General features: G+C 41.8%; 1 protein-coding gene across 2 annotated transcripts in view; it reads right to left on the bottom strand.

Annotated features, from left to right (window-relative positions):
• Positions 1–24063, bottom strand: part of MAST2 (microtubule associated serine/threonine kinase 2) — a 341008-nt gene that overhangs the window by 84737 nt on the left and 232208 nt on the right. For both annotated transcript variants that reach the window (XM_045026441.1, XM_045026440.1), the window contains one exon: positions 8337–8428. In XM_045026441.1, the coding sequence (XP_044882376.1) occupies positions 8337–8428 (92 nt within the window). The remainder of the gene's footprint in view (positions 1–8336; positions 8429–24063) is intronic.

Raw genomic sequence — 24063 nt, 5'->3', positions numbered from 1 at the left:
TGATGTGTAGCTTATTATTAAACCACGTAGGAGTCATGGAACCTTCTCAGAATTCGTGCTTCTCAGCTTGGCAGGCCATTGGCCATTGCTGTTATTGCTTTGCGCACAGGACTCAAAATACATGAGTTATGCACAGCATGCAGCATGATTGCAGTCTCTGAGGTTTTCAGGCCATTCAGCCTCCATGTTGAATGTCGTGTTTGTGGAGGGCAGGTGCAACTTTAATGAAGCAGTGGCTGTCTGTGGCCCAATGAGGGCATTCTGGGATTGTTAAACTGAAAGGATGACTCAGCCACACTCCCTTTCCCTTGACCATATCTAGGACATGTAAAGATTCATTCCTATATCATTAACATTCTTGTATCAGTGTGTTGATTTATCTAATGAGTAGTCACTCTTTGTAAAAGCACCACTTGAGACTAAGAGTAAGGAGTCTCAGATCCAATAGTAGCAATTCTAACCCTTGAGCAACAGGAGAATATACCTTTGCTCACAGAATAAATAGGTTTATATCATCTTTGCCGGGTGAGACCAACACACTTGGGCTTCTCTTATTAAAATTTCTTCAACTACAGCAGATGCAGTAGTACTGGGAAATTTTTAAAGGAAAGTAGAAATTCCCCTTCTCCCTGAAGCTTCTTAAAAGCTTCACCCAGACTTGAGTAGAGTAGAGTAGAACTAATTGCTTTTCATTTTCGAACTAGAAATCACTCACATGGGACCTAATTAAAATTCCAGAGTCTGGACAGAAATATGTCATACAAATCTGAAAAAGAGGATACCAAGAAATTAGTGGTACAGAATCTCTGTACCAGACTGAGCACACTGAAAAGTGTTAAAACACCCACATAGATAATACTGAAATTTGAAGAAGTCTCATTAGTCAATTAGTTCAGTTACTCAAAATTATTTTGATTATAAGTTTTTAATTATACTAAAGATTGCTAAAGCTAAAGATAAATGAGATAAGCCTCCAGTTCAACTACGTGTCATTATTAGGAAACTGGGACTATGTCTACACTGACCCGCAGTTCGTAGTATGGGATATGAATACCAGTGCAAACTCTCCTCTGTGGGCATTACAGGAGTGAACTAAAAGGTTCTAGTTCACATTAATATAGTCCTGTTTGAAAAATAATTTGACTGCACGTGATTAAATTATTTAAGGAGAGGAAAGATAAATGTGAGTCCAAGCCAGCCTACTAGTATTAAAATGCCTTGTTAAATGACACTAGCTTAGTTGGTAAGCTCTACAATGAATTAGCAGAATAATACTACTACTAATATGGGTTTTCTCTCACCAAGTGAAGTGTGCGGTAGTCAGGCACTTAATATGAGCATAATGAAAGTTACTAGAATAAATATCCCTGCCTTTGATGGGAAAAAAAGATGCCTGCAGTATTCAAGAAAGTGAAGTGAATGTCAGGATACGGCCTTGGATAAGTAGAGCTCTAACTGCCTGGGGGAAGGAGAAATTATTGAAGCATTTCAAAGTCAGCTCATAAATGCAAAACATAGAATGACTACATTTCCAGAGAAATTTAAGTAAGCAATTTTTGGTAAAAGCATTTTTTACATTGTTCCCAATGAGAGTGAAATCAAGCTGTCCTCAGGGAAGATGACGACTCCCTCCTCTGTCAGGACGCAGAGAGGGACACTGAGAGGAGCAGGTGAACGGAGGCAGCAGGAGGAGGCGTTACTAAAGGCAGCCTGTGACTTTGGTCCTTTGGGGAACAATGAGAAATAGAGGACATTTTGAAAAAGGCTGTACTAACTGAGTGCAGCCTGTGGCCCGAGTCCCATTGGGACTATGAGAATGCAACTATTTTCACAAAGGACAATTCTTCATTAATTTGTCTGAAGGAGAACATTCTTTTTGAGCTTCTGCTAAAGGAGAAACTTTCAGCTATGGAAAAAACTATCATTGATCCTAACAGTCTGTTTTCAAAGACTACCCATTGCATATGTTCTACTCGAGCTTGACATTTTTATGTAGATAGACAACGCTTGAACTGAGATTATTTGGAACCCCCAAAAAGTTGATGCAGGGTGCTACATTTCTTAAAGAAATATTAACTAACTTTAAATGGATAACTAATAAGCACATTTACTTGTAAGTTCTCAGAAAATTCATTCAGGAATCTCCCTAAATGCTGTACTTTTGGGAAGAATAAACTGCTCTATTCTTCATATAAATCAAGAGAATGAATCCCTCCTTTAAGGGCAAACTTCAATTCAGTCTTAATTATGGAGCTGTGACAGGCTTCTCCAGAATGAAGGTTTCATCTTCAAAGCAGATAGTCCACTTCAAGTTATGTATTCTGGGTTTTGCATTTGTTTTGATCTTTTGGGGAGGAAGATTCTCTGTTTTGTTGTTTGGTTTGATATTGCTTTCTGTGGGAGTTCAAGGGGTCAGGCGCAACAGGACTGTGAAGATACCTGGAATAGACTATATGACTATAACGTAGCTATCATATTGTTGCTTAAAATCTTAAACGGAAGTTGAATATTACAAAGGTGAGATTATACATAGTATTAATAGGTCCTGCTATATTACTGTACTCATATGGTCTTATCACAATTTTCTGCATTTTATTTTTCCGGTATGTTTGTTAAAAATGCACTATTATGTTTCTTGTCATGACTCCTCTGCCGAAGTTTTACAGTACATTTTAAATAGAATCCTCATTCTACTAATTTGAATTTTCAAAAATATGCACAATTGGCCACTGCTAATGTTCTGAAGTACTACATTATTGGAATACTCTCTGTATTAGAGAGATCTGACCTTTAACAAACTAGGGCGTAGAGCTAGAAGATTAAATGGAACAGTATGTTAACTACTCAAAATACAGTTTAATAGTAAGAATAGTATTTGCAGTTGGAGTTCTCTGGCAATAATATTCATAGGATTGTCTCTCTCACACAGGGGTAGACAAGCAGGCTTACAACAATACATGGTATTGTATGGAACACCTCTCAGGTGAACAGCCAATGAAAGTTCCTAGAACAGTTTTCAGTGGTTGCTTGCTTTGTAAATAAAACAGAGCCTGAAGCTGATGACAGGGAAGTCACAGGATCCATCATTTTCCCTTGTTTTACCCTTTAAAAAAGATGCCAGAAACCCCCTTCTCTGAACATCCGGAACTTGCTGCTGCATCCTGAAGTGATAGGGAAACACCTGTTCAGCTGGTCCCCTTTTATACTGTTTCATATGTAAGGAAATGCATTTTCCAGCATCAAGGACTGTTAAAATAAAGCTCTTCCTGAATGGATTGTACTGTTCCATGCACACTGATCTCATTGGCAAATCCCAGCAAGAGGAACCTTATGGTTCTTGCATCCGAGAAGTGGGTATTCACCCACGAAAGCTCATGCTGCAAAAACATCTGTTAGTCTATAAGGTGCCACAGGATTCTTTGCTGCTTATGGTATAGGTGTTGAGATGAATTTAATTTTGTGGTGAATGGCACCTAGTAAAATGAATCCTTCTAAGAACCCTTCCTAGCTTGTTATTGGTGTTTAAAGTTTGCAAGTGAGATTATGGAGTGGATATTAGGGAAGAGTTTGTTTTCAGTGCAGTGAAGGCCATTTGAGAATGGTCCTTTTTAATGCTTTGAAATTCACTATATGCTTTTTAAACTGTGCAAGTGCACAGGCATGGTTGTCATGTACAGTTATAAAATGAATCAAACGAATGTGACAGCCTGACCTCTTCATTCCACAAGTTGGATAGAATATTTAAGAGAAATACTTATGACACACACAGAGCTCTAATATTAATCTGACTTTGTCTACAGATAAATGACTTTCTTGGGGAGAACGGTGACTCTTAAGTATTCTACCTTTAGAGGACTACTATTATCCAGTAATTTCTCCTTTTCTCTACAGACTATTCAGTCATGGAGGTTACAACGTATATCTTTTTAATTAATAGGTTAAATCCGATATGCAACATAGGAACACATCGGAAAGGATTACTTGAAGTAATTACCCATGACAAACCACTGTTCAGTTACTCTAGTTTCTAGACATCAGTATGCCACATGGTTCTGGCACAACATAGTGTAGGGAAATTTGACATAATGACAAGAAAGCGAAGACCAACTTTTCATTTTGGGAGTGGGTTGGGAGAAATGGGATGGTGGAGAGAATAGAAGCATCTTCTGTTGTGTGTACACACACCCCCCCACAAAAAAATCCTGCCTGTTTTCTGTGATATGGCTACACTTATGTGGACTGTATAGTTTGGGCATGGGTGTAGTTTGGAAGGGGCTGGGGAGGGTTGCCACCCTCAACTGAAAACCTCAGGCAGACACAGAATTTGACCCACCCCCCCACGCATGACCCCATTGATCTGACTGGAGTTGCCCCGCTACACACACCAAATATAGACGTCAAACTACACCTGAGTTTAGGGCCCTCTGTCAGATAGCAATAAATCCAAACAAAAATATTTATTTCATATTTTCAGAGGCATCTTTTTGTACCTCCTTAGTTGAACGCTTCCATAACTAAAATGGAATCAGTTAAATCCTAACATAGGAAGATGAGTACTAAGAGTAATAAGCACTGTATAAATACCTAGAGGGGTGGAGGGTTCTTACCAGTGAAAAATCCTATATTCTCTAGGCTACTCCTTTTGTAAAGCTGTTGCTATCACCACCACTATTTTTGAAGAAACATTCTGGGCATGCAGAGTAATACAAAAAACAGTGAGTACATATGGAAGTGGAACTGCTCTGTGGCAAGTTTCTGAGTTGTGACATTTCCAGAACAGTTGGATTTGAGAGGGTGCTTTCTTTGAGATTCTGCAGCAAGTAGTAAATGCCTTGGTTGACTATTTTTAGGGCTCTATTAAAATTCAAGCTGAAGATCCTGAATTCTTTACAGGAGAATTTCATTAAAATAATTCACAACAGAGTCTGTCCGTCAATGACTGTGCTTTTAGGGAATCCTGAGATTATAGTGCTAATTCTGTCAAAAATCAACGGGCAGTGGTTAGGCTCTCTCTGGAGGGTTTGTTGTTTTTTTTTTAAAAAGATAAGAGGCCCCAGAAACAGAGAAGCAGATGCCTACTTCCAACTGAGCTGCTACCAATTTGTAGTTTCTCTTGAGCGTTTCCTCAATTTTGTATGTCACAGTGTAGTTAGGGGATACACTGTCATCCAGCGTAAGGAACTCTGAACATAATGAAAAGAACAGTTTGTTGCTTATTTTACAGTAACTGTGGTTCTTCAAGATGTGCTGTCCACACAGATTCAGTTCTTGGTGTGCATGCATCCCATGTGCATAAAATTGGATTATTTTCAATGGCAGCATCCATTAGGGCCAGGCCTGTGCCCCAGCCACCCTCTAAGCTTCTTGCAGCTGAGAGTCAAAGGTGCTGTGAGGCAGTCACAATCTGCACTCAGTTCCTTTGTCAGTAAGAATCCCATAAGAAAGGGTTGTGCCTAGAGAGGATGTATGGTGAGTCACAGAATCGGTGTGAACAATACATCTTGAAGAATCATGGTTGCTGCAGGTTAACTAACCATTCTCTCTTCTTTGAGCAATCATCCTCACCAATTCCACTCTTGGTGACTGACAAGCAGTCACCCATTCAGCTGGAGATGGGCAAGGGAAGTCCTACTTGAAAAGAGTGCAGGACTGCCTTACCAAAACTCGCATTTGATCTGTACCCTTGAACTGGGGAATCGAGAGTGGTATATGTGTGCATTGAGCTCCATGTTACTGATCCACAACTCTCTGATATGGGGATGCTATCCAAACTGGTTGCAGAGGTTGCTTGAATCCTAGTGAAATGAGCCCTAATGTGTCCAGAGGGAATCTTTCTTAGCCCAGTTTTAACAAGTCATAATACAGTCTGAGACCCATCTGGACAGCCTCTGGGACAAGACAGGTTGTCCCGAACAACTCTCAAACACCAGAGTCTGGACATTACCTGAACGGCTTGGTCCTAACTACATAAAAAGGACAGTGCTCTCCCGATATCCAACATGTAGAGTGTTATTTCACCCAGGGCAAAAAGCAGCATAAAGAAGAAAACAGGGGGGGGTGAACTAACTGATTGATATAAGTTGGAGACTACCTTGGGCAGAAACTTTGGGTTTAAGAGTGACTCTATCCTTATGAAAGACTGTTAATGGAGGGCCCACCCTGAAGATCCAGATCTCCCTTATTCTTCTAGCTGATGTGATGGCTACCAGGAAAGATGTTCTCATAGAAATGTGATAAAGGTGTTAGCCATAATGCTTTTGCACTACTGAAAGGTGTTCCAATACTATAGCGATGAGCACAATGTAAGAACCTATAGAAGCTCATAGAATGTCAGAGTTGGAAGGGACCTCAGGAGGTCATATAGTCCAACCCCCTGCTCAAAGCAGGACCAATCCCCAGACAGATTTTTGCTCCAGATCCCTAAATGGGCCCCCTCAAGGATTGAACTCACAACCCTGGGTTTAGCAGGCTAAAGCTCAAACCACTGAGCTATCCCTTCCCCCTATGCAGAACAGAATGTGGGTTGCAGCCATCCAACCCCTTATGCCCTCAACTATGGGAAGCAAGAGGGTGGCAGGGACACAAGTGTGGCCCCCACGAACACTGCTATTCAATCTTACACACATGGGTGCATATGCACCAAGAGGGAAATCCATGTTGACAAACACTTGAAGAACATAATATTATAGTAAGGAAGCAGAAACCAAGAATGTTGTTTGTGGAATGTTACTGAAGTCTATTCATGCTTCTTGGCAAGGTTATTTTAGACTCTGGAGTTTCCCCACCAGGATAGGGTCAAAACCAGCTCTTCAGAGTAGACTGAGAAGGCTCTCTCAGGGTCACCTTTTCCAGAAAAGTAGACATCTTTTTTCATCTTTTGTCTGTGGCCGGGGATTGGAATTGCAGCATCTTGGATACCTGTCTGATCTGGAATATCTAATACTTGGAGGGTGCCTTCATATTTTCCTCCCTTCTAAGGTGAGGGCTATTTTCTCGGGTTTCCTAGGTCCTTGGAAAAGTTCCATAGAAGGAACCAAAAAGGAGGCATGTGGGCTCTGTAGCAGCTGCAAAGGCTGGCCTGCTATTATGCAAAGAGAAAGCTCACCTGCCAACCAAGAAGGCTCTTCAATGGGAAGGGAGACTGGTATGCACAGTAAAGGTATGTTCAGTACAGATGGCAGGGCACCTAGAGCCTCACTCCCCTTCTGCTCTCCCATTATGAAATATTAAAACACTTGCAATTGCTACAACAAGAACTGTAATTAAAACTACCCACAAATAACAGACCGAAAACAATACTGATGTCGCAATCTGTAACTGCCAGAAACACAAATGAGACAACGAGGGCCAGGAAAACAGATGCTGTTAGCAAAAGAAATACACTGTACCAAAAGTTTTAGAGCAAACCAGAAATCTCTCTTGGGCTTGGCAACAGTGAAGTGGAAACAAACTCTAAAATCTATACCACAAAGAAACATTATTACTTCAAGGAATGTGATCTCTGGCATGCCAAGCAGTAGTAGCTAGTATCTCCTATTGTTACTATGAGGGAATATTACAAGAAAGTTAAAACAAGCATTACATTTTATTCAAATTATTTCACTAGCAACACTTTTTCGAATTTGGTCATGTTTAAACAGCAACAGTGGCCACCTTTAAAAAGTTAGCTTTTTGACAGTCTCCACACAGTCATAGTCTAACTGCGTGGCATTTCCTGGATGCCCTCTGCCAGACAGATTTATAACCCTATACAGAGCCTAAAATTCCAAGCTGCTGCTCGTACAATGAAGATTCAGCTAGCTAGCAGTCCCCGTTGTCTTACATTTCTTTTGGGAGAATAGGGGATTAGGGTGATACGGGCTAGGGATAAGTTCTTCAGAGGGATTTGATGGAGAATACGATGGAGGACTGGAGCACTTGGAATGAGAGGTCATTCCATGTACGAAGAAGGCAGGATGAAGGGAATGGGAGCCCAGGCCTTCTTTACATTTCACAGAATAAAATCAACTTTTATTAATTAAAATAATCATTTGTTATTTTGTTTGTATCTAAAAAAAATTAGTACCCACTCAATATGGCCAAATCATTTACAGCATCAGAGGAGGACACAGATACCATGGTGATGAGTGAGGCACAAACATCTAGTTAGAAGTGAAAGATGCTATACCCCTTTGTCAGTGAAGTTAAGAAAATGAATTAACAAATCACACACAATTTAGTGATTTCAGTTCCGAATAGCTTATTTGCCTTATAATATAAATGGACTCGGTCAATGGTAATGAATAATGAAATAATTTTACTAATGATTCCCAGGTATAAAACAGTTCCCTGGTTACCTGTATGTCCATGGAGCGGGGAGTGTGGTCGTGGGAGTGTTGGAGATGTGCTGGATGTTACAATCAAGCTCTTCCTGTTGCTCGTCCGACAACTGAAATGAAATGAAATAATGATGAGGAGCCATTTTAAACAAAGGACCATAGTATTTTTAGGAAGAACCAGCAAGATTTCCTATTGCTGACTAGGATCAGTATTTGGCTTCACATTTCCTCATGTACTTAATTTTGAAGTTGGGTCTGCAGATAAATAATAAGTACACAGGGCTAAAAGTTATTAGGTCAACAACAGGATTTTATAATACACTGTAGAAGTGATATCAATGCATTCTGTGTTGCATGCTGTTTTGATCAGTGAATATAGTTTACCAAAAAAATTTCTCACTCCTTTCTGAAAAACACGCCCTTCTCATGGCTTTATCAATTGTTAATATCACAAAAACACAAACAGTAAAACGTTTACATCATTTTAGTGTGTACTTCCATTTCGATTTGTAAATTATTTATTTTATATGTTATATTGTTAGATATTAAAATTTATTACAACTGCTACTTCGTCATATTGTGAGAATATACTACTGACCAATGTATTTATTTTCTTTTTAATTTAGTGTTAGCAAAATTGCAAAGAGCACATGAAGATGCAAGTGGGATTTCACCCTTCAAAGCAAGGAAATCCAAAGGTGAGTTCCAAACAAACCCTGCGAATCAAAGGGTCTTCATTACAGGTGCTGCAATACCCATCCACAATAACATGAATTGAGCAAAGTTTCTGTGCCAAACTCTGAACAAGCGCAACTCCATTGACTTCAATGGAATTACTCCACCAATGAATTTGGCACCCTGTGTGCATTTTATTTATTTATTTACTTGCTATTGAGAGGTTTCAAAATTAGACTGTTTCCAGAGATCAGTGTTTTCTCCTTTTGCTCGCTGGTCCAGGTCTAGTTCTTGGAAAAGTTTAATTAGTCCTAAAAGCAATTGTAATGGACCAGGGAAATGTTTTTAGACCAAAGAAGCTGTGCAGTTCCGGTTTATAAAATCATATTCTAATTACCATCTTTGTTTTTGTTCCTATTCAGACTGTGATATGAGTTCAGCAGCAGCATCTCATGAATTGCTAGAGATTAATTTGACAACAGGAATTCCAAGCTTCTTTCAGTTATCATAAAGCATCTCTACTTTGCTCTGGTGGCTCTCAAGACAGAGTTTACTAAAACGACGTTGGAAATTATGTGGCATGGCGGGAAAGAAAAATTAACAGTAATCAAATTGATATTATTTTATAGTGTCTTGTAACAAGATAAGCAGTTAATGCATACCACTGAAAAGATGTGATACAAAGCTTCTCATTGACATAATTGTTTCCAAACTCTGTTTGCAAAATATTAGGTACTGAAATGTTCACTGGTCCTTTAGTCTGACACTACATTTCAGCAGTTATCAAACTCCCAATTACCACAATTTAATGGAAAATTATTTTACAGTCACAGAACCATTAGTGTAGCTGATTATTAATTTTTATTTGAACATAGTAAGCTTTTCTGGTTGTTGTTCAAAACAGAAGTTAGAGTATGCTAAAAACAGAAAAAAATCACAACTGGACTGCCAATAAATTACAGTAAAGCTGAAGCACCATTAGCTGCCACTCTAGCTCTTTAGTGTACTTAAAATTTCTGTGAAAATTATACAGCTGATTCAATACAATCCTCACTTACATTTAAGTACTATTCAGCAAGAGTCTATTCAAAAATTGATTGCTACTTTGCATATAGTATGCAAAATCTAACAGCATGAGCCCGAGAAGCTTAAAATCTCATCGTTTATAAATAGATTCTTAATGTGCATCTTGAGTTACTCTGTTCCATTATTGCAGAACACAAAATAGAATACTGAGTTCAAAGACTAATACCAGAGAAGCAACCCATTTATACTGTTAATATAATAAACCCTTGCCACGGTAAACACAACCAAAGTATGTTAATATGAAGTACTGTATGGCTGAAAATTTACCCCTGCATTACTTTAATTTAAACAAGGTGTAGTTTACTACTACAGGATTTCTTGTTTCCACAGATTTGTGCAATAGAGAACTAACATGCTAAACATATTTGGAATCATGTCAAATTCAGACTACTACTGCTGTCAACTATATCGGCTCTTTGCACACCACACTACTTGGACTGCACACCCTGTATTCTTGACAAAAACTATGTACTGCCAAAAATTATTCTGGATCTAGAAAAAAAAAATTAAATCCCAATTATTTTTACCAGACACAATAAATTGGTAGTTGTTTATGTTGAGAGATTTGTAACAATACCTTTACTGACACCATGAAAATATCATTTAAACTATTTCTAGAGTTAACTGCTCTCCCTGCAGTAAAAATAACATTTGTTACATGTGCTAAAATACTCTAAGTGCATTCTTGAAATTGAACACTACAGGACATTGGACTTGGACTGGGTAACTGGACACTAGTTTTGGATTCTCTGACATGTGCTCTGTAGTTAGACACTCTTCTTCCAAGGTAATTTATGAGAACATTTGTTAAAGTACCTGATTGCTATATGCAATCTTAGTGGTTTTGAACCAGTAACATACTAACAAATCTTGAGTCATTTTATTCCAAGCCTCTATAAAAGACTAACTAATACACCTAGTTTTGTATTAACTTTCTGGCTGACAATGAAAACAATGAATATTTCAGTTTCAATACAATCTACAATAAAATCAATCATCAAATAATTTTAACACCAAAATTCACTCATGCTCCTTCTCTTGCTCACAGGAGTACTGTGAGGAACATTTCTTAACGTCAGTGAGGAGTTTACTCTATGGGAATGAGTACCACAGAAAAGCCAATCAGAGAATAAATAAATATATTCATTGTTGTTAAATAGTACCTTAGGGCTGGTCCACACTAAGAAGCGGGGTCGAACTAGGGTACGCAAATTCAGCTACGTGAATAGCGTAGCTGAATTCGAAGTACCCTAGTTCGAACTACTCACCCGTCCAGACGCCGCGGAATCGAAGTCCGCGGCTCCAAGGTCGACTCCGCCACCGCCATTTGCAGTGGTGGAGTACCGGAGTCGACCGCGGCGCTTCCGGAGTTCGAACTATCGCGTCCAGATTAGACGCGATAGTTCGAACTCTGAGAAGTCGAACTCACCGGGTCGACCCGGCTGGTAAGTGTAGACTAGCCCTTAGAATCACAGATATTAGAGATGAAAGAGAAACTGCCAGGTTATAGCAGAAACTGCTATAATTCACCACAAGATGTCAGGGTAGAGCTCATCCTGACTCTGCTTACATACGGGTAAGTCTGACTTCAGTTCCGGGCAAATTGGTTCAGGCACAGATAAATATAATTTGTTGGGGAAAAGTCAACATGGTTCTTGTAAAGGGAAATCATGCCTCACCAATCTACTAGAATTCTTTGAGACTAGCCCTTAGAATCACAGATATTAGAGATGAAAGAGAAACTGCCAGGTTATTCAAGTCTATCTCCTTGCCAATGCAAGATTGAACAGAAAAAATGTATCTATAGTAGACAAAAGTTTACACTAACTATATGAAACTTTGGATAGGATTTGGTATAAATTCTAACTTCAGTAAAATTGTTAAAAAATCATGCAGATTTTTATTTTAACCCTTAATTCTTTTATAGAAGAATTAAGGGTTATAAGAGAAGTCTGTGTTCTAACTAGTGATTTCTTTACATCAACCCAATTTTTTTAAAAGCTTGACTAACCTGTTGCACTTTTCAAGTACTATCACTTTTAGGAGCAGATTTCATTCCAGAAATCCAACAAGTGGGCTCAATATTTGATGTACAGTAGAGTCATGCCTACTAAATGGAATCCATATTTTAGAACTAATACAGCTGCAGAAGATTATCCTTGATTACTTGTCTTGCCTAACCCTAACAATAAACAGCATTAAACCAAGGTTAATTATTAACTGGATTTTCCTCTGTCTTTAAAAGCAACTTTCAGATAAGATCTTTAACTGTCTTTTGTTGACATATTTCACAAAAAGTTCTTTTTATGAGAAACAGACATTTTGAAGATGAAAACAAATATTTAAGAATTTTTGTTCACAATGGAGCAAAATATTCAAATCTGAAATCTGCACGTTAATGAAAGCACCAGCTGCATGGCAACGTTAACTAGATATGGAAGTTATAGCTTTAATTATAGTAATTTAGAGATGGAAGCACTTTTGTAAGCTTTAATAGAACTGACAACAGGAATAATTAGTTCTTCAAAGTAGATAAGAACAAGTAAGCATCTGGCTCAAAGTGATTATTTTCACATTCAATAATAGTTTAAGAGTTGTTCACCCCAGAACAACTGGAAAACATTGCTATTGTTCATTCTGTAGATTTGGTACGCTACACACTACCATATCACACACATTTATATAATGAATATGTCTTATTCATCTTTCCCATTGTGTAGCTCTGGCTTCCTAGAACTACCTTCTAACTTGCAAACACTCATTCAGTCCAGCCTGTTCACTTGTCTCCATTAAAGAGAAACTTGTGTTTGTGTGCATCTATCTGGAACATACATCGACTAAATTCTTATAAGTGAAACTTGCTTGCAGGTTACTAAAGAAGTAAACCAAATAAACACTGCAAGTCTCTGACTAGACTAAGATTGTAAAATTTCATTTGTTTTAAAAATTTATATAAAATTGCAATTGGTTTGTAAATAACAAGTGCGACAACTAGTTATTTATGAGCATAAACATATAAAGGCCTTGGAGGGTTCCAGATTACTAAATGCTTCATTGCAGAAACCCTATTTACTTGTAAGGGAAATCTCTCTTTCCACTTCTAACTCATTCAGTAATCTGAATCTAGGTGGCAGTGACCCCTTGGCTCGTGTTATGGGGCTAAACATAGCAGTATACACTTTCCTCCTGGGGCTGCATCCCAGGAGCTGAAACCTGGCCAGGTGGTGGGTCTGAGAGCCTGGTCTCCAGCTCCAGCAGGAATGTCTACACTGCTATCTTTAGCCCTGTAGCGTGAGCTGCCCAAGTCAGTTGACCAGGGCTCTGAAACTTGCTGCTGTGGGTTTTTTTGTTTGCTTTGTTTTCTTGCAGCACAGATGTACCCTTAGGCATAGATGCCAACTCAGTGGGTGCGCTGCAGCTCAAGCACACACTGTAAAAAAAATAGGGGGTGTTCAGCACCCATAGGGCCAGATTAATCTTTTGCTGGTCCCACCCTCTGCTCCACCCACGCTCCACTCCGAGGCCACGCCTCCCCTCAGCCTCTTCCCCAGGCCCCACCCTGCCTCTTCCCTCCCGAGGCCAGCCCACCGCTAACATGGAGAGGGAGGGAGGGGAGAGGAGCACCCACCAGCAAAAATAAAATCAGCACCTGTGCCCTCAGGTAATTATATAGCCGCCATTACCATATACCTGAGCATCTCACAATATTTAATACATTTATCCTAACAGCACCCCTGTAAGTTAGGGAAGTACTATTATCCCAACTGCACAGAGTGGAATTGAGGCAAAGAGAAACTAAAGCCCAGATTTTTAAAGGTATTTAGGCACTGCTCCACTCAACAATGCGACACATAAGTAACTTAGGAGTCAGAGGGCATGTCTACACTACGAAATTAGGTCAAATTTATTTAAGTCGACATTTATTCTCCGATTTTACAAAGTCAATGCTGCACGTCCCCACGATGCACATTCCATCGGCGAAGCACATCCTCACTATCATGGCTAGCATCGACTCACGGAGCGATGCACTATGGGCAGCTATCCCACAGTTTCTGCTGCCGATTGGAATTCTGCGTTAGGCTCCAAATGCCTGATGGGACAAAAACATTTTCGGGAGTTGTTTTGGGTACATATTGTCTCCTCCCTCCGTCCCTGAAAGCAACGGCAATCATTTACGCACCTAAGCCTGGGTTACTCGTGCAGATGCCATAGCACGGCAAGCATGGACCCTGCTCAGTTGTACACTGTTGTTGTGAGCATCACAAACACCTCGCACATCATCCTGTGATATTTGCAGAGCCTAGCCAGGAGCTGCCACATGGAAGAATGTGATGCCTCGCAGATAGCCCTGCTGGAAGCCATGGAACAGAGCAATCCGCACACGCTGGCAGCAGCAGCCACACTTGTTGACACAGTGGAACGCTGCTTCTGGGCCCAAGAAAAAGCATAGACTGGTGAGACCGCATAGTTATCTAATTGCCTTCTATGATGAGATTACCTGCTCTGTGGATGAGGGGAAAGCAGTGGATGTGCTATTTCTGGACTTTAGCAAAGCTTTTGATACAGTTTCCCACAGTATTCTTGCCAGCAAGTTAAATAAGTATGGGCTGGATGAATGGACGGTAAGGTGGATAGAAAACTGGCTAGACGGTCGGGCTCAACGGGTAGTGATCAATGGTTCCATGTCTAGTTGGCAGCCGATATCAAGTGGAGTGCCCCAAGGGTCGGTGCTGGGGCCGGTTTTATTCAATATCTTCATTAACGATCTGGAGGATGGTGTGGACTGCACCCTTAGCAAGTTTGCAGATGACACTAAACTGGGAGGAGTGGTTGATACGCTGGAGGGTAGGGATAGGATACAGAGGGACCTAGACAAATTAGAGGATTGGGCCAAAATAAATATGATGAGGTTAAACAAGGACAAGTGCAGAGTCCTGCACTTAGGACGGAAGAATCCCATCCGTCCTAAATGCTACAGACTAGGGACAGAATGGCTGGGCAGCAGTTCTGCAGAAAAGGACCTAGGGGTTACAGTGGACGAAAAGCTGAATATGAGTCAACAGTGTGCCCTTGTTGCCAAGAAGGCTAATGGCATTTTGGGTTGTATAAGTAGGGGCATTTCCAGCAGATCGAGGGAGGTGATCATTCCCCTCTACTCAGCACTGGTGAGGCCTCATTTGGAGTACTGTGTCCAGTTTGGGCCCCACACTACAAGAAGGATGTGGATAAATTGGAGAAAGTCCAGCGGAGGGCAACAAAAATGATTAGGGGGCTGGAGCACATGACTTATGAGGAGAGGCTGAGGGAACTGGGATTGTTTAGTCTGCAGAAGAGAAGAATGAGGGGGGATTTGATAGCTGCTTTCAACTACCTGAAAGGGGGTTCCAAAGAGGATGGATCTAGACTGTTCTCAGTGGTAGGAAGATGACAGAACAAGGAGTAATGGTCTCAAGTTGCAGAGGGGGAGGTTTAGGTTGGATATTAGGAAAAACTTTTTCACTATTAGGGTGGTGAAGAACTGGAATGGGTTACCTAGGGAGGTGGTGGAATCTCCTTCCTTAGAGGTTTTTAAGGTCAGGCTTGACAAAGCCCTGGCTGGGATGATTTAGTTGGGTTTGGTCCTGCTTTGAGCAGGGGGTTGGACTAGATGACCTCCTGAGGTCCCTTCCAACCCTGAGATTCTATGATTCTATGATTAAGTATGGGATGAGGAGCAGTGGCTGCATAACTTTTGAATGCGTAAGGCCACTTTCATGGAACTTTGCAAATTGCTTTCCCCAGCCCTGACGTGCATAAATACCAAAATGAGACCTGCTCTGACAGTTGAGAAGTGAGTGGTGATAGCCCTGTGGAAGTTTGCAACGCCAGATTGCTACCGGTCAGTCGGGAATCAGTTTGGAGTGGGTAAATCCACCATGGAGGCTGCTGTGATCCAAGTAGCCAGGGCAATCAATTCACTTCTTCTAAGAAGGATAGTGACTCTGGGAAATGTGCAGGACATAGTGGATGGCTTTGCCGCGATGGGGTTCCCTAACAGTGGTGGGGCGATAGACAGAACGCATATCCCTATCTTGGCACCAGACCACCTTGCCAAAGAGTACATAAACTGCAAGTGGTACTTCTCAATGGTGTTGCAAGCGCTAGTGGATCCCAAGGGCCATTTCACCGACATCAATATGGGATGGTTGGGAAAGGTAGATGACGTGCACATCTTTAGGAATTCTGGTCTCTTCAGAAAGTTGCAAGAAGGAACTTTCTTTCCAGACAGGAAAATTAACACTGGTGATGTTGAAATGCCAATAGTTTCCTTGGAGACCCAGACTACCCCTTGCTCCTGTGGCTCATGAAGCCGTACACAGGCAGCCTGGACAGCAATAAGGAGCAGCTCAACCATACGCTGAGCAAGTGCAAAATGGTGGTAGAATGTGCCTTTGGATGTTTAAAGGGGCGCTGGCGCAGTTTACTCACTAGGTTAGACCTCAGTGACTGCAATATTCCCATTGTTGTTGCTTGCTGTGTGCTGCATAATATCTGTGAAAGTAAGGGGGAAAAGTTTCTGGCAGGGTGGGGGGTTAAGGTAGAATGCCTTGCAGCCCCTTTTGAGCAGCCAGACACCCGGGCAATAAGAAGAACAGATTGAGGCGTCTCTGAGAGGCTTTGAAAACCAGTTTCATAAATGATCCAACACTGATGTGACAGTTGGGTGTGTTGTTCCTTACCAAGCTGCCCCCTTTTTTGCATGTACCACCTGTAAACTAAACCCTCACCAACCACAATGTGCACCGTGAATAAAGAGCCTCTTGTCTTCAATTCATGCATTTTGATTATGCTAACAAACACTGAACAGAGCCAGCAATGAATAGCAAAGATAACCCGGGTCTAAGGGTCTGATAACATGGTGGGGGAGGGGCAAGGACATGTAGCTTATTACAATTGTACTGTCTAGCAATCAAAGCTGTAGGAATGAGAGCCTTCTGCTCCATGAACCATCCCCTGGAGTTGAGTTCAAGGGATAACGGGGCTTCCCCCCCAACACACACACATTCTAGGATGTCTGGGAGAGGAGCAGATGGAACTTGGTGAGGAGAGCAGCTGGTTCATCGCTGGGTGCAGCAGGACTCTAAGGTCTAGCTACCTTTCCTGCACCTCAACCAGACACCTCGACATGTCTGCTTGCTCCCCCATAAGCCACTACATCTCCTCTTGCGTGTTACGCTCTTGATCCCTGCATGCTTTCCTGCCTTCTTTATCAGTGCGCATTCTCTCTGACAGTGTAAGCCTCCATACATTCAGCTGGGCCCTGTCAGTCTCGGAGGAATGCATCAAATCACAGAACATGTCTTCCCTTGTCCTCTTTTTTCACCTTCTAATCTGGGACAGCCTTTGTGCTGGTGTGGAGGAAGCACCCACAGACAATGTTGCAGCTTCAAGGAAAAACATACATTGTTGAAAACACAAGGTTAACTCTTGCAATGAATGAAACACTTCAGGGAATATATTTACTGCTGTGAGGTATGAGGCCACATTTTGTCTTTTAAAGGAAGCGCCTACCAGTAAGGTACAACACATGGCAGAGCGCTTGGCAGCAGATTTCAGTTTGCAAGCAGGCATGGTAAGCACACAAGAAAGGGTAGGAGATGTCAGGGCACACCCAGGGACATTTTTTGGTGGGGAAACTGTTGGCACAGGCTTCTCCGGGAAGCACCCTTTGCGAAGCTGGACTGGCCGCCACTGTATCCCAATTGTTTACCTCAAATTAAACATTAACCACAATTGCATTTAACCTCTGTAGTGTGATTATAAGTGTGCACCCACCAGAGGATCCTTCCCCGCCATCACAGTCCCACAACAGTAGGTCCTGGAAGGGGACTGGCTCCAGAGTTAGGAAAACGTCCTGGCTATTGAGGAGAATGGATCCTAAGCTTGCCAGCTGTGCATTCTCCTCCGCCTCTTCCGCATCAACAATGTCCTCCTCATTCTTGCCCGTGGCCACCTGGGGCCCCTGGGAGGTATCCATGGAGAGCGCTCAGTACCTCTGAGCGTTGGGTCCCTGCATAGAATCGCATGCAGCTGCTCATAGAAGCAGCATGTCTGTGGCTCAGAACCAGAGTGACTGTTCGCCTCCCTTGTCTTCAGCTACGCTTGCCTGAGCTCCTTTAGTTTCACACGGCACTGCTGTGTGTGCCTGGTGTAGCCTTTTCCCCCCATGCCCTGCACGATTTTAGCACAGATGTCAGCATTTCTTCTTCCGGTTCAGAGCTCTGCCTGCACAGACTCTTCTGCCCACACAGCAATCAGAGCCAGTGTCTCCTGTATGCTTCACACTGGAACACGTTTGCGGCCCTGGGCAGGCATGGTCAGCTGTGGTGGTGAGCTCTCCACGCTGATCAAACAGGAAATGTAATTCAAAAGTTCCCAGGCTTTTCCTGTGTACCTGGCTGAAGTGCAGTGGAATTGAAAGTGCTGTCCAGAGCGGTCACATTGAAGCACTCTGGGACACCTCCCTGAGGCCAAACCCATCGAATTACACAGCATTGTGTCTACACCATCCCTAATTCGACTCGGGAAGGTAGACTCTAGTACTACTCCTCTTGCCGAGGTGGAATACAGGTGTCAATTTCACAAGCCCTTTAGGTCGGTGGAAAGGGTTCAGTACTGTAGACATGCATATTATAAATTCGACCTAACGTGGCATATGTCGATCTAACGCCATAGTGTAGACCAGGCCAGAGTCTTAAGCAATTTGGATGCTTAGGAGTGTACGTCTCAATGAAAGTCAATTGGACTTAGGCTGCTGAATGCCCAAGTCACTTTTAAAAATGAGACAGGCTCCTAAGTCATGTAGGCCTTGCTGTGCTGAGCAGAGCAATGCCTAAACACTTACACAAATCTGTGCCAAAATGACTTGCCCACGGTTACAGAGGAAGCTTGTAGCAGAGCAGGAAATTGTATTTGAACAGAAGCAGAGCTTTAATCTCCACCCCCCGAAAACCCCTCAGTCACTGTGACAACACCACTATCCTCCCTATCACTCAGGTCTGGAACCCAGGTGCCATCTTTGACTTGACCCTCTCTTTAGATACTCTCATCCAGGGTATGTCTAAATCTTGATGATTGTTCCTGCATAACATCTCTAAGGGTACATCTACACTTACCTGCCGGTTCGACGCGGAGAGTTCGACTTTTTGGAGTTCGAACTATCGCGTCTGATCTAGACGCGATAGTTCGAACTCCGGAAGCGCCGCGGTCGACTCCGGTACTCCACCTCGGCAGAAGGAGTTGGCGGAGTCGACGGGGGAGCCGCGGAGTTCGACCCCGCCGCGTGTGGACGGGTGAGTTGTTCGAATTAGGGTACTTCGAATTCAGCTACGCTATTCACGTAGCTGAATTTGCGTACCCTAATTCGAACCCCCTTCTTAGTGTAGACCAGGCCTAACATACAGCCTTTCTTCCTCAGCCACGCAGCTAAAACTCTCATCCAGGCTTTCATCGTCTTGTATCTCAACTACTCCAACATCCTCTTCTTTGGCCTTAGCAAATGCAACCTTGTCCCTTATAGCCATTCAAAACACTGCTGCTAAGTGCAGAGATCATTTTCGTAGCTCATAGCCTTGACCACATCTCCTTTCCTTCTGCATCCAGCCACTGACTCCCCTTTCTCCATTGCATCAAATGCAAACTACTTGTCTTCACTTTCAATGATGCCAGCCTTCACTGCCCACTTTTAACATTTTCAGTCAACCGTCCTCTTGCTTTCTTCTATTCTGCTCTTTCACGTGTGGGAGGAGCTCTCTGAAAACAACCGCAAAACAACCTCAGTGTCCTCTTTAAAACTCTACTGTGCCACAGTGCCTACAAAACACTTGACAATGGCAAGTAAGCTGATGTGCTGAGATCACTGCCTATCATGCTGACCAATACTGTTGCAGTGTTCCCTTGTGCTCCATCTGTCTATATCCACCTGCTCACTCTTGTCTTTACTTAGATTAACTCTTTGGGGCAGGGTCCACCTTTACATTTTGTGTTCATACAGCACCTAGCACTATAGGGCCTAAGCCTGAAGTCATCTAGGTGATTCTATGATTCTGTCACAGTGGTCACCACTGTCATGGAATCCATTAATTTTGCCATTTATTTCAACTCCACTGTGAAAGGTCACCACTGTCACAGAACAGTGAATTCTGCCATTTATACGGACCCTGCTGCCATACATTAACCACTAATTAGTTTGCTTTGATCTAGTCCTCTGAAACAGGACTAGATCAAAGCAAACTAACAACCAGTTGATGGGCAGCAGCAGGGTATACATGAATAGTTTGTTAGTTAGCTTTTATTTAGTCCTGTTTCAAAGAGGACTAGATCAAAGCAAAGCAAAGCAATGAACTGTTAAAGTGTGGCAGCAGAGTCCACACAAACAGTTTGTTAGTTCATTTTGATCAGCTGCGTCCCCTCCCCTACCCACTATTACCCCTTACATACCTGTCTGCCATTTGCCCCTGCACCCACTCAACGCCTGGTAGTTCCCCCACTCCACTCTTGCCTCCTCTAGCCCAGCCTCTGCTCCCCATCTCTATCCCAATCTTCCACTCTGACCCCACCTCCAACCTGAAGACCCCGCTCCCCAGTGCCAATTTCCTAGAAGGGGCAGGACTGGGTCTTTACCCGTGTTCCCTGTGGTGACAGCTCTCAGCTCCTTGAAACTACTTGGGAATTTGGTACCTTTCTAGTTTGTTCACTTAGCGATTGGATCGATTTCTAGAATCCTCTAGCAGCTAGAAATTCTTAGGCAAACTCATTGGGATTGTGCCCATTTGCCTGATACATCAGTTCTCTGCTGAGCCAATTGATCTGAATATTCAATGTCCTTATCAGGTGTACATCGATAGTAACTTTAGCAACTGCCATACTGGGTGGGTCTGTGATCTTGTCCAGCATTCTGCCTCTGACAGTGGCCAGAACCGCTCCTTCTGAGGAAGAAACTTGGCCATAGGCATCTATGGGATAACCTGCCCTCAGGGAAAGATTTCTCTTAACTCCCAATAACTTGAGGATAGCTGAAACTTGAGGGAACCGATGAGTCAGACTGTTGCCTGCCATCGTCACCTGAGCCAGTATCCTAATCAAGTCTCTGCCAGTCAGTGTATATAAGACACCACCAAAGACAATGAGCTCTATCTTCTTTTTTAATTGTGGCACTCAGCTTCCAGGTTGTTGCACATATCTTGAATCCAAAGGAGATTAACAAGCACTGAGGGAAATACTGAACCCTCTAAGTACAAGTCATACCATTTCTTTTTTTTAAAGACCAAGTCATTTTCTAACCCCACAGCCTGAGAAAAAAACAAGTAGCCTCTAATAAAATGAAGGATTTTTTCACAGAACTGGTCTAGAATGGAACTATCCTTGGCTAAGACCACCCAGTTTGCCATAAAGGGTGGGGGAACTGAAGTATCAAGAATTGTGGTCACCTCAGTCTCAGCGTGGGAAACCATCTGATGAGATGCCTTGAATTGGAAGGTGCAGGGGGAGTTGGTGCTCCAGGGTCCCAGCCTGGGAGGATTTTCTGGGTACTTTTCTGTCCCTTTGGGTACGTCTATACTACCCACCGGATCGGCTGGTAGTAATCGATCTATCGAGGATCGATTTATCACCTCTCATCTAGACGTGATAAATCGATCCATGAATCAATGTCCATACTCCACCTCGGCAGGAGGAGTAAGCAGCACCGACGGGGGAGCCGCGGCAGTCGACTCACTGCTGTGAGGACAGCCAGGTAAGTCGAACTAAGATACTTCGACTTTAGCTACACGAACAGCGTAGCAAAAGTTGCGTATCATAGATCGATTTCCCCCCCACCCCCAGTGTAGACCAGCCCTGTGAGGAGTGGCACTATAGTCTTCTGTCAGCTGATTGGTACAGCTACCTATTTAAACAGAGGAGAAGCAACCAATTCCCAGATTGGCTGGAGCCTTTCCCCCACACTCCCCAAGAGAAAAGAAAGCATCACATAAGGTGCACTATAGTGCATCCTTCTGTCTAACTGTAAATTAAGGTAGTTCTATATATGACTGTGAAAGCAGCTGCACATCTGACAGACAATAATTGGAAATACAAGATATCGTTGTCAGGTAATGCAGCTTTAGGCAGCACTTTTGCACTAGTGCTCAGCTAGAGGGAGGGAAGAAAGGAAGAACTTTTTCTTGCTAAGAGGCAAAGGAAGAGAAACATTAGTGAGAATAACAATAACTGCACTTAAGTACAAAAGCTATACATTCAGTTGCAATGAACACAATAGTGAAGATCTGAGAACATTTCTGTGCTTAAAGGTTACAGTAATACAAGACCAGATGTTCTTGGAGTTCACACTTACTTCTATTAGCATTCCACGTGTTTCAGCATCTTAATGAATATACCAGCTGAAGAGAATAAGTCCTTAACAATGCAAAAGTTATGAAGCACACAGTTTTAAGATGCCTAGAACATTTGCTCCTTTTTCTATGAGGAATGCTCATGGTTCTCTCAATTAAAAGCAAATTTTCATCTAAAATACTGTTTTGATTTTTACATAACTTCTTTTCATTTTCTTATTTAGAAATCAAGTTCAAGACGCAGAATCACCTCACAAGTAGGAAAAGGATCTCTCTGAACTGTGAAAGGAAAGGCTAAAATTGGTCGGCTAATTAATGTCGAACTTGCCCAATGTTTCTAGCTGCTGCACACCTGCCCCATCCACTCGGTACAGTCTAGACCTTTTGCATTATTAATAATAGAGGAAGAACTCAGCCAAGTCAAACGAAACAAATGTCACAGTGAATTACAATGAAGAGGATAGCCATTCTCAATATAAATCAAACCCCATGTTATCCTCTGTCATTCTGCATACATTCTCTACTCCCCCCCATCCAAAAAAATAACCCCCATCTTCTGTTTTTCATTTCAGGAAGCAAATAAACTCGTGGAAGAGAAATTGCTAATCTTTAGAAGAGTCACAATATGCAGTATATAACAAGAAAAATACAAAACACTACCCTTGTCAAATATGCAGAGAATAGGCATCACAGTCTACATTTATCTTCTTATTGCATTACACTGAGATGAGATAATGCATGGATTTCTTAGAGGGGTGGTTTAACAAGCCAAACCCTAAAAGTTGGCCTAGATGTTTTTATTTTCCATTTTCCATGCCTGTATTTTCCAAATTTGGAATGCTTCACACAGGAATTAGCTCTGTACGTGGGTCTCTTCTCAGCAGTTCTCATAAAAGATTAATTATATTTTCAAGTTTGTATGCCACCAAATATGAAGTCAAAAAATTAGTCTCACAAAATTGCAAAGTTAGTTTACATTGTTTTAAATGTTTGAAATATTTTTTGCCCATGTCACTTACGTAATATAAATTTACATTGTTGAAAAAAATTATATTAACATTTTCTAAACACCCTATGCAGATGCATCCTAAAGGCAATAATGGGAGATATACCAATCTCCTAGAACTGGAAGGGACCTCGAAAGGTCATCGAGTCCAGCCCCCTGCCTTCACTAGCAGGACCAATTTTTGCCCCAGATCCCTAAGTGGCCTCCTCAAGGATTGAACTCACAACTCTGGGTTTAGCAGGCCAATGCTCAAACCACTGAGCTATCCCTCATCTATCTTACAAGCTATACATTAAAATAGTAAGTTTTCCAGATATGAAACTGTATTAATATATAAAAGTATTCCGCCTATCAAAATATGCTCATACAGAAGTCACGCTAAGCCGTATCATGTAAAAAATGGAAAGTTCATTTTAATAATACATTTTCTTAAAAATCAGACATACTAATCTTACGTGTCAATAAACCACCTCTTTATTAGCTAATCACAGTTTTAAAAGTCTTAGTATAAAAATAATTTATATTTGTATTTTAAATCTACTTTTAACTCTAACAATGCATCATTAAACATGCAAAGTCTTACGTTTGCTTTGCAGAAATAATCTCAGAA

The sequence above is a fragment of the Mauremys mutica genome, chromosome 8, assembly GCF_020497125.1.
Source record: "Mauremys mutica isolate MM-2020 ecotype Southern chromosome 8, ASM2049712v1, whole genome shotgun sequence".
Classification (NCBI taxonomy): Eukaryota; Metazoa; Chordata; order Testudines; family Geoemydidae; genus Mauremys; species Mauremys mutica.
This window is presented reverse-complemented; position numbering and strand designations above follow the sequence as displayed.